General features: G+C 38.7%; 1 protein-coding gene across 1 annotated transcript in view; it reads left to right on the forward strand.

The window, feature by feature from the left end:
- PCDH15 (protocadherin related 15) overlaps window positions 1-17,236 on the forward strand; it is a 1,384,495-nt gene that overhangs the window by 629,345 nt on the left and 737,914 nt on the right. Inside the window, exons 13-16 of the mRNA XM_044299661.1 lie at window positions 5,493-5,686; window positions 7,774-7,906; window positions 10,808-10,887; window positions 16,403-16,496. Of these exons, the coding sequence (XP_044155596.1) occupies window positions 5,493-5,686; window positions 7,774-7,906; window positions 10,808-10,887; window positions 16,403-16,496 (501 nt within the window). The remainder of the gene's footprint in view (window positions 1-5,492; window positions 5,687-7,773; window positions 7,907-10,807; window positions 10,888-16,402; window positions 16,497-17,236) is intronic.

Here is a 17,236-nt window from a genome sequence, read left to right on the forward strand (position 1 = left end):
CTCAGTGAGCAGGTCAAAGAAATAAAGAAAAAAACTAACAGCGGATGGCGCTATGTAAATACATTTTATTGAATAACTCAGTGGCTATGCTAAATTTTTATTATATGCAATGACAAAAGTATTCAGATCCAGGTACTGGTTTGAAAACTGTAGAATATTTTTCATGGGACAACCCCTTTAAGTAATTATTCTAAATCTAATCTATAAGTGATGGGCTATTCCTTTCCTGGTAAATCATTCCTAACTTTTCAACTTGTGGCCAGCATGGCATAAAAAAGTAACAGTGTTTTATACTTTTCAAAATTTGTGCAAATTATGGCTTTCTTAAGCAAGAAAAAAAATGCCCTTAGGTTAGTGTCTTTGTAAATCTACCATGCTTGCCTCTGTAAAGGTTTTAATATATCATAGATGTACAACTATAGTGTCTCAATCACTAGACAGGTGAATTGTGTTGGTTGATGTCATCCCAGAAGTTCAAACTATTGTCACACAAAATTAGCCATATGCTGTGACATCTGTTTAGTCTTGTTACTTGTGTTAATTAAGATTGAGCTATATTGTCAGAGCTGAAAATTTAGATGAACTGTAACTTAATATTAGAATACATTAGATGATTACATATGTGCTAGCTAGGAGTTTCCTCATTGCTTTATAAGAAAATTAATCCATAGTTATTGCAAATTATGTAACTTCCAGTTTTGAAACATAGATGTTTGTTAACCTGATGCTATTGTTCATAGGGGCCCTAGTGTTTCTCTGTATGATTTAATTTATATTGTATAGAAGTAATATTTAGTGCTTATGGCGTTGCAGTATAGATCTGCAGTGACTCAGTGTCAGTCTGTAAGGTTCTGCTAAGGGCATATAGGGGGAGATGTATCAAAACTGGTACAAAGGAAAACTGGCTTAGTTGTCCATAACAACCAATCAGATTTTACCTTTAATTTTTTTAGCGATCCTTTGTAAAATAAATGAATAGATGAATCTGATTATTTGCTTTGGACAACTAAGCCAGTTTTCCTTTGTAACAGTTTTGATAAATCTCCCCCACAGTGCATAGTCTACCACAAGCATATAATGAATCAGAAGATATTTGGTCCATAGCAATATAGATGATAAGGGGTCTTAATTTTTGTGTTTTTTTATACAGCATTTACACTAACATTTCATTTCAATGAAGTTCTGCATAATATGATGCTGTCTGTGAAAAGGCTCATCTAAACCCACAACGAAACATATACAGGTAAAACTCTAAAAATTTGAATATTGTGCAAAAGTCAATTTATTTCAGTAATGCAAATTAAAAGGAATTGCATAAATACAGCTTAAAATTAGAATTTTGTGAAAAGGTTTAATATTCTAGTCATCTCATATGTTAGTTTTGCCTGTTAAGTTGCATTACTGAAATAAATGAACTTTGCACGATATTCAAATTTTTCAAGCTTCACCTGTATATCCCCTGCACTTATGTTAGGACAATTACCTACATAGAATTGTCATGGATTTTCATCATCTCCTGTCTTTTACTCTTTTTTTTTTAGGCCGTTGCTGGCTCGACAATTGATTTATTAGTGTGGGTTAGCTGACCTCTGTGGTGCAGGCAGGTTCATTTGGAAGAGTTCTAGATTGGTTTAGCCTCTTTTTAAATATTTTTGCTTTCAGCAATGGAGTGCTGGTGATAGCATTGTTATAGGCAATGGATTTGGAACCACTGTGCCAACCAACAGATTTTACTTTTGGCTAAGCCTAATAGTGCTATCTTTGCAGTGCCTTTTTATTCACCTTTTAACCCCTACACAGGTTACACTGGTCTTTGCTACAACCAGGCCAATACCTCCTGGTGTAGTTTCTGTTTGGTTGGGTGGGAGCCATAAAGGTCATAGATACTGGATTGGGGAACCGTAGGATCAAACAAACTTGTAGTCAACAAGCTGAAGTCAAGGCACAAAGATGTTATGCAAATCCATCAAACAGTCCTAAGGTCAGGGCAGGTAGCACAGGGTCAGAATCTGTGAATGAGGCAGAAATCTGTACATAGGCAGATAAACATATTATTGCACATTTGCTTGATCGAGCAAGCCTAGAAAGTCCCATTGCTCAAACATCTCTCCAAAGTGCCTTAAAAAACTACAATATATTTGGAATATACTTTCTTATGAAATTACTCCAGTTCTGAGATATTTTCTTTACTTCTTTATAGTGGGGGACTTAAAGGGATTCTGTCACCAGTTTTTGACCCCCACATTCAAAAATATGGTTATGTGCATGGTGCCCTTGTGATTCCTAATGTGGTCTTATAAGCTAAATCTGTAGGCTCATTTAGTGTAAAAAACGTTTTATCTAACCTGTCATTCATCAGATTAAGGTGCCCAAGAGGACGCTCATGTCTCCAAGATGCTGCCCGCCGCCGCTGCCGTTCGTGCCCAGCTCCTCCTTTGCTTTCTGAAGCGATGTGCCCAGCTCCTCCTTTGCTTTCTGGAGCGATGTGCCCAGCTCCTCCTTTGCTTTCTGAAGCGATGTGCCCAGCTCCTCCTTTGCAGTCCTGCTCCTACGGTCTTCAATCTGCCCAAGGGGCGGCGTTTCACCTCTCTTGCGCCCAGCCAGCCTCCCCCAACTGCCGCTTTGAAGCGCCGCCCAGCATGAATATTCAGTTTGCTGGGCGGCTTCTGCGGTCCCCGCTCTGAAGCTTAACAGTGCCCGGCGCATGCGCCGGATCTTGTGAAGTCCGGTACAGTAAGCGCCGCCCAGCTCATCAATATTTACTTTGCTGGACGGAGGACCCATATATATATGTATATATTATTATTTTTTTACCTCCACCTTGCTGGCGTCTGAGTCGGACTGGAGCTCTCTGCCCTTTACCAATCCAGCCACGGGCCCATCCATCTGGCCCATCAAGACTCACTCTCATTTCATCAGTCCATAAAACCTTAGAAAAATCAGTCTTGAGATATTTCTTGGCCCAGTCTTGACGTTTCAGCTTGTGTGTCTTGTTCAGTGGTGGTTGTCTTTCAGCCTTTCTTACCTTGGCCATGTCTCTGAGTATTGCACACCTTGTGCTTTTGGGCACTCCAGTGATGTTGCAGCTCTGAAATATGGCCAAACTGGTGGCAAGTGGCATCTTGGCAGCTGCACGCTTGACTTTTCTCAGTTCATGGGCAGTTATTTTGCGCTTTGGTTTTTCCACACGCTTCTTGCGACCCTGTTGACCATTTTGAATGAAACGCTTGATTGTTCGATGATCACGCTTCAGAAGCTTTGCAATTTTAAGAGTGCTGCATCCCTCTGCAAGATATCTCACTATTTTTGACTTTTCTGAGCCTGTCAAGTCCTTCTTTTGACCCATTTTGCCAAAGGAAAGGAAGTTGCTTAATAATTATGCACACCTGATATAGGGTGTTGATGTCATTAGACCACACCCCTTCTCATTACAGAGATGCACATCACCTAATATGCTTAATTGGTAGTAGGCTTTCGAGTAAGACAAATACTCATTTGCCTAATAATTCTGCACTCCCTGTAGATATAGCATTAGTTATATTTATCTTATCAATGTGATCAGATGTTTGTAAGATACAAGTTTTTAGGAAAGAGACAATCAGTACTGTAGTCAGCACAATTGTCCTAATCTATCTATTCATTTACTATAACTTATATTTCACTAACATATTCCATACAAAGATTGCCTTCACGCATTAGTCTCTGTCTCCAGTAGGCTTACAATCTAAATTCCCCAGCATATACACTGGGGAAAATTTTTCTAAAAAGTCAGTTAACCTATATTTTAAGGTGTGGGAGGAATTTGATAAACAAAAAAAAAAAAGGTGGGAGCATACAAGCACTATGCAGATGTTGTCCTAGGTCAGATTTAAGCAGAGGAACCCAATGCTACAGTGATAATTAAAAATGAGCGAACTGATTCCAATAAAGTCAAATTCGATCCAAATTTCAGGATAATTTTGATTAGCTATGAAGCTGAATTTGCTTGTGCTTTGCGGTAGGGAATTGATTTAACCTGAAATGGTGCAACGAAAAAAAAAAAAATTGCTTGAGATGGGCTAGGTGCGGCCATCTTGATTGAAGATCTCAGCCAAAATTCCATGCGGGGTGACGTATGACATCACAACACCGGTCAGCATGACTATATCATCACGGGCCGTGCAAGATTTTGCGCAAGATCTTCAAGCAAGATGGTGGCAGGCGGCTGGTAGCGAGCAAATGGAGGTGGTATGCAGGATAAAAAAAAATCAGTTAATTTTACACTGTATTATTACCCTCAGATGCCGCAATCATGTATGAATGTGGCATCTGAGGGTTGCAATGATGGGGAGCGGCGCTATTGCAGATCTCTGTCATTGCACCCAGCGAAGCAGCCAAATCAAATTTTCCAACACTTCACTTATCTGTAGTGATAATAATCATTAGGTAGATATGCTGTCTTACTTATCATATTTTGTATTATATGATTGTTGTTTCCTTTTTATTTTAGGCTTAGTTGAATCTGTTTTTCAGGACTCTAAAAGAGCTAAGCGTTGATCCTAGGGTTTGCTTTAGTGGCAGCCATAATGGTTGTGGCAATCAGCTTTTCCAAATTCAAATGCGACTAAAAAACTGCTGGATAAAATCTTTAGCAACTTAAATGAAGAGGAAGACTTGAATTTGCCATTCCCATCAGTATTTGTATGTCTAAAGAAGGAGTGGAACCTACCAGACAAAGAAAACACAGTGATTTTATCCACTGGGGAGGACAGAGTGAATAAAAATCACTGTTTTCACTAGGACATTTCTAAAGGACTATATTGGCTCCAGCCTGACACTGATCCATTAAAGTGTAATCCTAGAGTGCTACTGATCTGTTTTTGTTACCAACAAAGAAAATGTATAATAGAAAGATGTTATAGTTCTTTATTTTAGAACACCACCTGTGTTTGTTTACAAATGCTAATGAAGAATATTGAGTACAAATGAGCTAACCATAATGGTTCAATTTGGGTTCAAATAAATTATACTCAAATTTAAAGTGCCTTGACAGCTTGGAAATTTCTGCTTGCTCACTGTCTTGTCTTTTCTTTATTCTCCAAAACTGAAACACACAAAATGAGGTGTGTGATAATCAGAACATTTTGGAAATTTTTATTTTATTTTTTTATTGCTCATGTCATTTGTAATACTGACTAAATACTGACTGTACGAATGTAGATTTACAGAATAATTATTTCATTTTATTAGTATATCATTTTGGAATTCGGCTACAATGTTTAAAAGTTCCACAGAGAAGATTTTTAAAAACTTGCTATTACCATGTATTATTCACTGTTAATTTTACAGTACCATCTAGTGAGTTCTTAATGAGGTAAATTTCTTTCTTTTTTTTCTTACCTAAAATAAATGATTTCTTCTAATCTTAACATCACATAGTCTGATTTAAAGTGAAGTCAAGGAGAAATAGAATTATGGAAATTTAATGCTTTTCTTCAATGTTTTGTCTCCAGCTTACAGCTGTTGATGCAGATGAAGGTGCAAATGGTCAGATTATATATGAAATCCTAGCTGGAGCTCAAGGACAGTTTGTCATTAATAGCAAGACGGGGGTCATCACCATTACTCCCGGAGTCATTTTGACTGTTGGGGAGTCATTTGCTCTTACTGTAAGAGCTTCTGACAATGCTCCTCTAGCACAAAGAAGGTATGTATGAATATATCATGTATTCATTATAATTTTTTGGGATATATAGAGACTGGACACTGTTCTTCAAACACATGTCATCTATAATGATTTTTGATAGATCTCTGTCTATGCCTACACCATGGTAGATGGCTTTTCTCTTGCCATAATCATTATTTATTGTGTTTTTTTCCACATTCCTGATTGGATCATTATGTGCAAATTATTATGAAACAATACAAACTTTATTACAGTTTTGTCCAAATTAATAGAAACATTTAAAAAATATCAGCATTTTTTATTGTTGCTTAGCTGTCTATCTCAGTACAGATATATCAAATAACATGCAATACACTTTGAGAAGAAACACGTGTTCTGAAAACCTATTAAAATTAATATTTTGTGTATGACCCTATGGACAATTTTAAGGATTTAACCTAGTTCAGGCATAGAGCTAACACATTATTTACAGTGTTCAGTCATATAGGTATAGTGTGACCAAGCTAAGCTAAGTTCTTCAGTCACTTGGTATTTGTTACTTATGTTTATATTTTTTTATTATTATTTTTATTTCTCTTTAGACCTGCCCATACTGTATGTTCTTAAAGAATTAATATCCAGGCCTCTTGCCTAACTAGGGAAATATTTCAGTATCATGATCCTTAATAAAACATGTCATTTATCAACCTTTGTGATGGGCACTATCGTATATGAGGATAAGGTCTCCTTTCCCTATAAATCCCTTCTTCTGTGCCCAGTCACACAGCTAAGGGATTGGATATTGCAATAGCTCAGTATCGTACTGTTGCTTTTTCATATAACCCTGAAAGATGCACATGATGTCCATATCCCCTGAGTGGGATGATTTACTTGCTTCCCTTATTTGTTCTCCATACGGTCATCTGACATAGTGTACTTCCTGCCTGGAACATTGGATGATGATCTTTCAAATAACCAGGGTGTGATTTTTTATTTACTTTGCTCACATATTCTGCAGCACTTTACAGACATTAGAATCATACTGTCCCCAATGGGACTTACAACCTAAGTTCCCTATCAATATGTCTTTGGAGGGTGGGAAACCAGAGTACCCAAGGAAAACATACACCTCTCATGCATATGCCGTGCTTGGTCAGATTTCAACCTAGGACCAGCTGTGGAAGCTACCAGTGCTAAGCATTGAACCACCATGTCTAATTTTCATAAATAAAATACAAATATATATATATATTTATATATATATATATTCAAGACTTCGGTGATAACTCATTTCGTGTCGCCAGGGTTGGTACATTTTAATTCTGTACAGAGATGGATCTCTGCATAGCATCCCTAATTGAAATCTTTAACATTTTATAGAAAATGTATTTTTTTAACAATGACCTACTGAATCCAACTAAATAAAAGATGAAAAAAATCTATGAACTGCTAATGGAGTATGAACTTAAAATCTACAATTTAAGTATTCAGATGCTTTGCTATGACACTTGAAATTTTGCTCTAAGTGCCTTCCATTTCTCTTGATCATCTTTAGGATATTTCTACACCTTGCTTTGGAGTCCACCTGTGGACTCCAAGAAAGGAGTAGAAGTATCTTAAAAAAGATCAAGAGAAATGGAAGGCCCTCAGAGCAAAATTTCAAGTGTCATACCAAAGGATCTGAATACTTATATCCATGCAAAATTGTAGATTTTCCTTTTTAATTTGTAAACATTTCAAAATTTCTGTTTCCGCATTCTCATTGTATGGCATTGAGTGTAGCTTTATGGGGAAAACAAAAAAAAAGTGAATGTCTGTAGACTTTTACAACCCCCCACACCTACTTTTTGAAGAAATGTTTCTACAAGAAGGCAGCTTGTTGCAGATTTTTTTTTTCCCATGTGTTTGCCTACAATGCAATGCATGAAGGCCATTTTCCACTACCTTATTATAAGCTTGTTTATTTCAACAGATTGCTAAAAATCCTTCAGACTAACAATTAGACATTTTCTACAATTTTATATTTCTTTCTTACTTTTAAGATTTAGAGTTCCTTTATAGTCATTAAATCACTATTTAGCATTATGCACTAAGCTGCTAATTACATATTTTTCTATTGTTGATAACAGGAGCTCCATTACTACTGTTTATATTGAGGTTCTTCCACCGAACAACCAGAGTCCTCCACGCTTTGCACAATTGATGTACAATCTTGAAGTCAGTGAGGCAATGCGTATTGGAGCTATTCTTCTAAATCTGCAGGTATTTTAAGTATTTTTTTTTTATCATTTTATCATTAGCTTTCAAATAAAAGAACACATTTGCAGCCTTGATAATGCAATTTTTTTTTTATATAGCAATCAAAATATCTCCATATTGTCTACACAAAATGTTGTTGAAGTGGTAGCTTCAAGTGAAGAAATATAAGGAAGAAATCAATTCAAGGGAACAGCTATGTAGAAGTAGCAGTCAGCCAATGGCCTCCATTTCCTCAGCTGGCCCAACGTGATTGTAAAAGTCCATTTTAATGTGGAATATGCAGATGGAGCAGGGTTAGCACTCCAGCTCTTAACTCAAATTTCTTAACTCATTGGGTTATCTTGAGACAAAAGCCATTGAAAAGCACTTGAATGTGTTTGCTTAGATTAGATAACACAACTCAGAAATCTCAGAAAACAGGAGTGTTAACTCTGCTCCATCCGTAGGTGACTTAAAAAAAGTATCTACAACTGCCCATCCTAACTTTATTTTTTTCTGTCCAGAGTAGAGGCAGACATAGACACCGAGGCCACCCATGTAAAAACCATAATTGGATTTACTAAAATCTGCTATCTATAAATGATAGGTAAATACAAAAATGCCACTGTAGCCATATGCTCCCATTGTCTGTGATGTCAAAACCCATTTAAGCCGGTACTTTCTGGTATGCACTAATGAGGGGCATTCAACCCAACACAGCTGTCTGCAGATGAGGGGCTGGCTTATTTAATATAAAAGCCATATGTCAAGGCTTATTTAACATTGATGTCTTACTTCTGGTGACATTAGAGACAGAACTTCTTAAGAGCCCATTTGCATCCCTTTCTTGCCAGAATTCCAGTGGGGCGTGTATGGCCTATAAGTCTCCTCACCAGGGGCGTCGCTAGGGTCTGAAGACATCCGGGGCACGAGCCCACGTGAAGCCACACCCACAACCCATGAAGCCACACCCTCACCCCATGAAGCCACGCCCTCATCGGCATCGGGGGCCTTCACAGTAGTTATTAACCCCTTTCAGAAGTCACCCCTTCAGTGAATGGGGGACTGCTGAAAGGGGTTAATAACTACAATGAAGGGCCTAGCCATCTGGGCAACTTACAGATCATCCTAACCTATGGTGAGCCTAATTTAAAATGAAGCAACCCCCCCAACTATAAACTAATCACAGAGGTTGTGACCCATCAACCCCCCTTGTACTTGTTCCGCTACTTGCAGGCTGCGTGGGCATGAGTTCAGAACTTAGAACCGAAGTGGCTGAAGTTTTGAACTCATGCCAAGTACAAGAGGGGTCAGGGGATGATCTGTGGGATTGCACAGATGGCTAGGAATAGCCTAATAAATAAAAAAAATCCCACCAGCATAGGCGCGCGTGTATGTATGTATATATTATATACACATACACACACATATATATATATATATATATATATAATATACACAAATACACTCTGCATACATACATACAGACCCGCACTATCAATATAATGAAGTGAGAAGAAATCATTTTCAAACTTACCCGTATTTTTCACCCTATAAGATGCTCTGGCCCATAAGACGCACCTAGGTTTTAGAGGGGGACAATAAGAAAAAAATATTTTCATTACACCCGAGGTCAAACCACCAATCAGACCCCACTGTTAATCAGACCTCAGCTGACAGCCCCAATAAGACCCCCAATGTTAATAAGACCCCAATAAGACCTCAGATCAGACCCCAATGTGAATGACCCCCAATCAGACCTCAGATAAGACCCCCAGTGCCTCATTTCAGCCCCCAGTGCCCCTCTTCATCCCCCCAGTGTCCATCTTCAGCCCCCCAGTGTCCATCTTTAGCCCCCCATTGCCTCATATAAGGTCCCAATGCCTCATATCAGCCCCCAGTGCCCCTCTTTAGCCCCCCAGCAGCCTCATATCAGCTCCCCAGTGCCTCATATCATCCCCCAGTGCCCCTCTTCAGCCCCCCAGTGCCTTATATCAACCCCCAATGCCCCTCTTCAGCCTCTCTCCAGCCCCCCAGCAGCCTCATATAAGCCCCCCAGTGCCTCACATCAGCCCCCCAGTGTCCCTCTTCAGCCCCCCAGTGCCTCATTTCAGACTCCCAGCAGCCTCTCTTCGGACCCCCAGTGCCGCACATCAGCCTCCAATACCCCTCTTCAGCCCCCTAGTGCCTCATATCAGCCCCCCAGAGTCTCAGATCAGTCCCCCAGTGCCTCACATCAGCCACCCAGTGCCTCACATCAGCTGCCCAGTGCCCCATATCAGCCCCCCAATGCCCCATATAAGCCCCCCCAGCAGCCTCTTTTCAGCCCCCAGTGCCTCCATCAGCCCCTAAATAAAAAAAAATAAAAAAAAACCACTTACAGTTCCTGCTCCGGTTACTGCTGCTCTTCACCACTCGGTAATCCTCTTGTATAGTCTGCTGTGCAGCCTTCATAGTGGAGAGCCGAGGACCAGGAAGTAAAATGTGAGTATAGCTCTTGCCGGCCAGCATAAACATTCAGGGCACTGGAAAAAACATTTGGGGCTCCAGCCCCGAATGTTTTGACCTAACGACGCCCCTACTCCTCACGCCAATTAAGAGGGTCTATCCCCAAGGACAGATAGTACCCTGCAGATCATGACCTAGGCCTTTCATTCACTTTAGCCAGTAATCTCTACTCTGCATTGATGAGGGGCAATCACTGTGAAACAGCTGTCTGCAGATGAGGTGCTGGCTTATTGAATATCCAAGTCATGTCTCAAGGCTTGTTTAAAGGGTCGAACATTGACTTATAGGATAGCTGCCTTACATTTAGTGGCATTAGAGGCAGAGCTTGTTTTCATCCCTTTCTTCCCTGCTTTTTCATATACATGCTTGTTAATAATGCCTTGCATATGATCATTCATGATCATTTTGTGTTTTTAGGCTACAGACAGAGAAGGAGATCCAATTACTTATTTAATACAAAATGGAGATCCTCAAAGAGTCTTCAACCTATCTGTAAGGTAAGATATCCAACTGATTATAGTTGTTATTTAGATGTTTACTTTGTTTTATTTTATTTTAATTTTTTTATGAATGTTTATTAAAATAAACATGGTTTGAAAAACATCTGTTTTAAATTTTATAGAATATTATGCATTAATGTTTGAAACCAATTCCTAAAACATTTAACAGTAGGTGATGGACTGATCATTGGTCAATATATTAGGAAAAAGGAAGCCCTACTGCAAGTTCTTGGAATACTAGAATTTATCAAATGTTTTCATGTCCATGTAAAGGTTGGCTGTATGCCAAGTGTTTTTATGCTTCCATATTTCAGTTTTATGGAGGGTCCTCAATGGCAGCAGATTCACTTTTTTAAAGAGTTAGGAATGGATGTATGGTTAAAATACATGTGCCAAAAACACTGGCGGATCAGTAGTGAAACATGGGCAAAATACTGCTATATTAGCCTTTCCCCTCTGACTACAATTAAGAATGCTGCCAAAATACACTTGAAAGAAAACATATGCCACTTATCAAGCAGATTTAAAAGCTGCTATGTAAAAAAACAACAAAAAAAAACATCATATGCACATGGTAACATTATCAAAATCTGTTGGCACTGTGTAATTTGCCATTTTAAAAATTGCAATATGCATGTGTTTTTTGCAAGTGATCAAGAGATTCCGTTCTACCATTGAGTGAAAAGCTCTTTCCTTTTTCAAAAAGAAAGATTTGTAGCAGGAGCATAAATCTGTCACCATTAGTGGTGATCGCAAATGTTCTAATCACAAATTTTTATCACGAATATCGGCACTTAGAGAATTCACGAATATCTAGAATATAATGCTATATCTTCGTAATCGCGAATATTCTAGAATTTATTTAATCGGTAACCATGACCCCTCCCTGCTTCTTGCTTGTGGGCCAATGAGAAGTCTGCAATATCTTTGACTTTAGGAGAAGTGTTGATCGCAAATTTACGTATTGCAAATTTGTATCGCAAATTTTCTGATTGCCAATTTTAGCAATCAAGAAAATAATGACTGGAGATCATGAATTCTCTAATTTGTGAATTTATGACTAATATTTGCCCAAATATTTGTGAAATATCGCAAATTTGAATATTGCCCCTGCCACTCATCACTGGTCACCATGTTAATGTAGTACAAACTGCAGCCATCATGCTATAGAGCAGAAGGAGCTGAGCATATTGATATATAGTTTTTGGTCAAAGATTTAGCTCTTTCTATACTTAGGAGTCAAGTGTGCAGACCTGCTCAGGGATTGGCAGTCTTCCCCGTATTCTGAGTCATGTAGAGGTAGCTATCTATTACTGATAAGACCATCCACATAACTCCTAACTGTTACGTTAGTGGCTTGTGCCAGGCATTACCCTGCTATTTCAGGTGTGCATGCAAACCACTCCACTCACCTTGTGTCTGTCACAGTTCCAGTGTGCCAGCAGTGGGACCAGTCACCAGTGTCCTGTGTATCTTTTGGGGATATTCTTCACTTATTCTCACTTTTTTCTGCAGTACCACAATGATTAAATCCCTCTTTGTCTCTCTGTGTGCAGCTGTTTGGCTGTTTCCAATGTGCTAGTGAGCTTCTGCTAAATATATAATGCTATTTGTATCATTTACTAACTGAGCTGTACTGACCCCGGCTGCCTGCCCTGATCTTTGGACTGTTTGTTGGATTTGTACAAACTTTGCCTGCTCCGACCTCGGTCTATTACTGACTCAAAGTTTTGACCGATCTCTCGGTGTGTCGCATCCTGGGTCAGCTGTCAACTACACTAGGACTATTCCAAGAGATAGCAGCCTGGTGACTCCCCTGCAGCTAAGTCCAGATCCCTGTACAGGGGTTAAAGGACGCATAACAGAGGACTAATGGGATAATCCCTTTAGGAATAGCTCAACGTCAAATCGATTGGTTGACATAGTGGTTCCACGCTCACTGAAGGTAACTCTAACCAAACAGATAGCTTCAAGATTTCAATGAATAGATTTCATTTTTTTCTGAATCATCTCCCATAAAACTATATATAAATCTGCTCAACTCCTCCTGCTCTATAACATGATGCCTGCAGACTGCTCTGCATTTTCATATAGACAGTTTCCCTTTTAATACACAATATAGCTGATAAAATGCCTCTTTGAAAAAGGGAACACTACAAATGCAATCAGTGATTGGCACAAGAGAAGAAACTTCCTACATGCTGCTACTTCTATGGGAAATGATGAGCAGTGCCTATGTAGCACTACTTTTCAGCATATAATCATCAATCATGTTATGATTTTGCAAATATAATGTATTATATGTTGCTTATGTAGCACCAACATATTTTGCAGTGCTTTACGCATTTTAATTTCTCTTATTTCAGCCACATACACCCTAGAGATATATTTGTAGGAAGGATTTACCCACCCAAGTGCTTTAGTATTATTTACACATGGCATTTGAACATTTTCATTGACATGTATTATAACCTAGATGATATAAAGTTCTTAAGCTGCCGTAATTTTAAAATAGATATGTTATGACATAGTAATGTATTGGATAGAGGCATAATTCATAGCTCCTGGGCCCCAGTACAAGACCTGTATCAGGGTTACTTAGGTACCACGTGCCATTTATAATGCTGGTTTTTACTTATGATGCATAGGGGCCATTGAGATGCCTCATGTACATGGAATCAGGTGCGACTTCTACAATACATAACCATTAGCCCATGTGTGTGGTAGTTGAAAACATACCTGAAAGACATCTCTACTTTTTAGTGATGACCTTACATTCATTGTGTAGTATAGATGTTCCCGTCGATGCACACAGTACTTTTCATTGAAGCTATATCTAATAAATAGGCTATGCTTTGTAGAATGAGATGTAAAGTATTTTCTAATAAGAAATGAAGTAGGGCAAAATTATTACTCATTTGTTCACTTCTTTACATGTTTACATTAATAATACTTACTTTAGAATTTAGGCTACTTTCACACTCACGTTTGGATGGATCCTCACCGATAATACAACCACATGCATCCGTTCAGAACGGATCTGTTTGTATTATCTATAACATAGCCAAGACGGATCGGTCTTGAACACCATTGAAAGTCAATGGGGGACCGATCCGTTTTCTATTGTGTCAGTGAAAACGGATCCGTCCCCATTGACTTACATTGTTTGGATCTGTTTGCCTCCGCATCGTCAGGCGGACACCAAAATGCTGCTCCAAAGCGGAATGGTGACTGATTGGAGGCAAAATAATGCATTCTGAGCGGATCCTTATCCATTCAGAATGCACTAGGGCAAAACTGATGCACTAGGGCAAAGCCCTGAAACGGATCTCACAAACGGAAACCAAAACGCCAGTGTGAAAGTAGACTTAGCCAACATACAGCCCTATTTATTATTGCAAATTATGTCTTAAATTTATTTCTCTTTGTGCCTGGGTTGATAATTCTGCTTCCAGAATTGTTCTGGTCTAGAGAGATTAACCTTGTGACAGAACATAATAATGTGTCATTAATGAGCTTCTATGAGCATCTATTGAAACCCTCAATGGATTGCTGCAAAGAAACAAACTCCGTGGTGTTCTAATGTGTAAAAGGCAGAAACATGTTTCCAGTATAACTAACCATATTTCATGCTGAGGTGAAATTCCAGACAAGGAAAACATTTAAAATGCGTAAACCCGCCACTTACATTTGTTACAAAACGTATTCTGCAAATTCGCAATTAGAGCCATGACGGCTAGGATTTAGTAATGACAAATATCATTTTGGAATGATCCTAATGGCATAAAATCCTATATCTAATGTATAATTCAATTGCTGAACTGCAGAAGTAAATAAGTATTTGTGGCATTTTTCTCGAATTATGCTAGCATTAAAACAGAAGATCTTTGGGGAAACTATGGCTATGTATAAAATATACAGATAATTCAGATACAGGCCAGAGTTTGATTTATCTGCAAGCATAGTAGACCTGTGCCCATAGACACCCCTTCCCTCCAAGCCATCTAGAAACGTTTACATATGACTATTCATTGAGAATGAATGTGTAAATGACGCACATACTGAATATGTTGTATATACAGTATGAGCAGACTTATATATGGCAAAGTTATGTATAGTTATGGTATTCCAGTTATGTATAGTTATTACCTATCCAGAGAATAAGGGATAAAGATAAAATCGTCAGGGATCCTACCACTGTGACAGCCAGCAATCACAAGAACAGGGACCCTGTCCCCAGTGAAGCCCCTTTGCCCAAAAATAATGGAGCTGCAGGGCAGGTATGCTCACAGCCACAACATTAATATCTATGAGAGACAAGCACTGTACTTAGCTATCTCTGTGTCATGGGGCGTCGTTTTGAGGCTTCTTCATACAGCAGCCAAATGATCCAGACGGAGCTCAACTCTTATTTGGAATCCAATCCAACAAAATATCTCAGGGGATGGCCTCAACCACATATGGTTCCAGGATCTGGCCTTAACTCAGATCTTGACCCTTCCGGCACAAAACAACAACTACCACTCCAAACTTCTTTACTTTGTCTTCTTATCACTTCCCCCAACCCATTGGTAGGTAGGGGAAGGAACACTTCCTCCACAACATTCCAAGGTGATCTGTCTCTGGACAGTCTGCAAAATGTTTATTCATAAGTGGTTTATGGCCCTTAATGTCTGTAAGATACATCACTCTAATAGGGTCTGTAGGTCCATGACTGATAATAGGAGGATGGAGGCCATGCATTGTAAGAAGCACATTAGAATGATAAATAAGCCGGACATGAGGCCCACGTCACACTCTGGAACTCACATAGAAATGAATGAAGCAGCTTTGTGCATGTCTGACTGGATGCACCATTGATTTGTGGGGGCTTCACAGGGTATGACGTCCCTGTTCTCAAAAACAGTGTGGATCCCAGCAGGAAGACCTTCACCGATCTAATAGTTATCCCCTATCTTGTGGATAGGGAATAACATTACATAGCCGGAATACACTATTAAAGTGTGGTCTACTTCTAAAGCCCCAGACGGTTTATCATAACTAGAATTTTCCCAGCATGACTTATATTTTTTCTCTTTATTACGCTTGTTACTTTAAATCTAATGCAATACCATAGAATGAGCTAATGGGTTAATTTTTGGTGCCAATCATTAAAGGGTTACCCAGGTTTTTAAAATGGATGGTATATCCTTAAAACCTACTTGACTAGGACCATAGCTACTAAAAGTGCAGCATTCTACAGTATGAACATATGTCCCGACCAATGCAAACAATGAGGAGGCAGCACCTGCCACCACCTCTTCAACCAGCTGATTAGCAGGGGTCCCATCCCCACTTATCTAATAATGTAGACTTATCATAAGGATAGGCCATCACTGTTAAAAGCTTGAATAACCCTTTAATGCATTCTCAATCTGAAGTTTTGGTGTGATGGTGCATTTTCACAAATCTGCATTTGGTCCACTGTTAATGTTATGCATACTAATTGTACTTATTTTAATTCTTTTTCTAGCTCTGGGCTTTTAATCTTGGCAAAAGCTTTAGACAGAGAAAGTACAGATCGCTACATTTTAATAGTGACAGCATCAGATGGCCGCCCTGATGGTGTAAGTTTTTAGCTTTTGCTATTTAATTTTTTTGTATTCAGCAATTCACGCATTTGAAATGAATAATTCTAACTGTTGAAGACATGGTTCAAATATGTTAAACCTGATGAATAAATGCAAAGTTCACTATTTAATTTATGTTGCTAAATTTGATCCAAGGCAGGGGCAAATGCAGAATTTTAAAGGACAAACATTTTATTTATTTGGATTAATATGTGTCATGCTATTGTCAAGGCTATCCGTAACAAAGTTTGGTAACACTATTAGGTGTACAGCACATGTATATCAAAATGGTTTGTTGACAAATAAATCTATATCTGGTAATATTTGGAGATATTTTTATATAAACATGGAGACCAAGAAATATTTGTTGACAGTGAAAAAAAATAATACAAAATGTTAACTTAAAGGTTCAGGGTGACCCAATTTTATTCTATGCTAATGGAGTACAATGAATTCTGAGAATGCTCTATTTACATTAGGAGGGCTTAAAAGGGTTGTCTCACTTCAGCAAATGGCATTTGTCATGTAGACAGAGTTAATACAAGGCACTTATTAATGTATTGTGATTCTATATATTGCCTCCTTTGCTAGCTTGATTCCTTTTTCCATCACATTATACACTGCTTGTATCCAGGGGTTATGGTTACCCTGGAATCCATCACTGGTGGCCATGTTTGCAGACTATAGGAGACAGAGACTGTGGCATTGAGCATAGGCCAAGTAAGTGGGAGTGTGCA

The sequence above is a fragment of the Bufo gargarizans genome, chromosome 6, assembly GCF_014858855.1.
Source record: "Bufo gargarizans isolate SCDJY-AF-19 chromosome 6, ASM1485885v1, whole genome shotgun sequence".
NCBI lineage: Eukaryota > Metazoa > Chordata > Amphibia > Anura > Bufonidae > Bufo > Bufo gargarizans.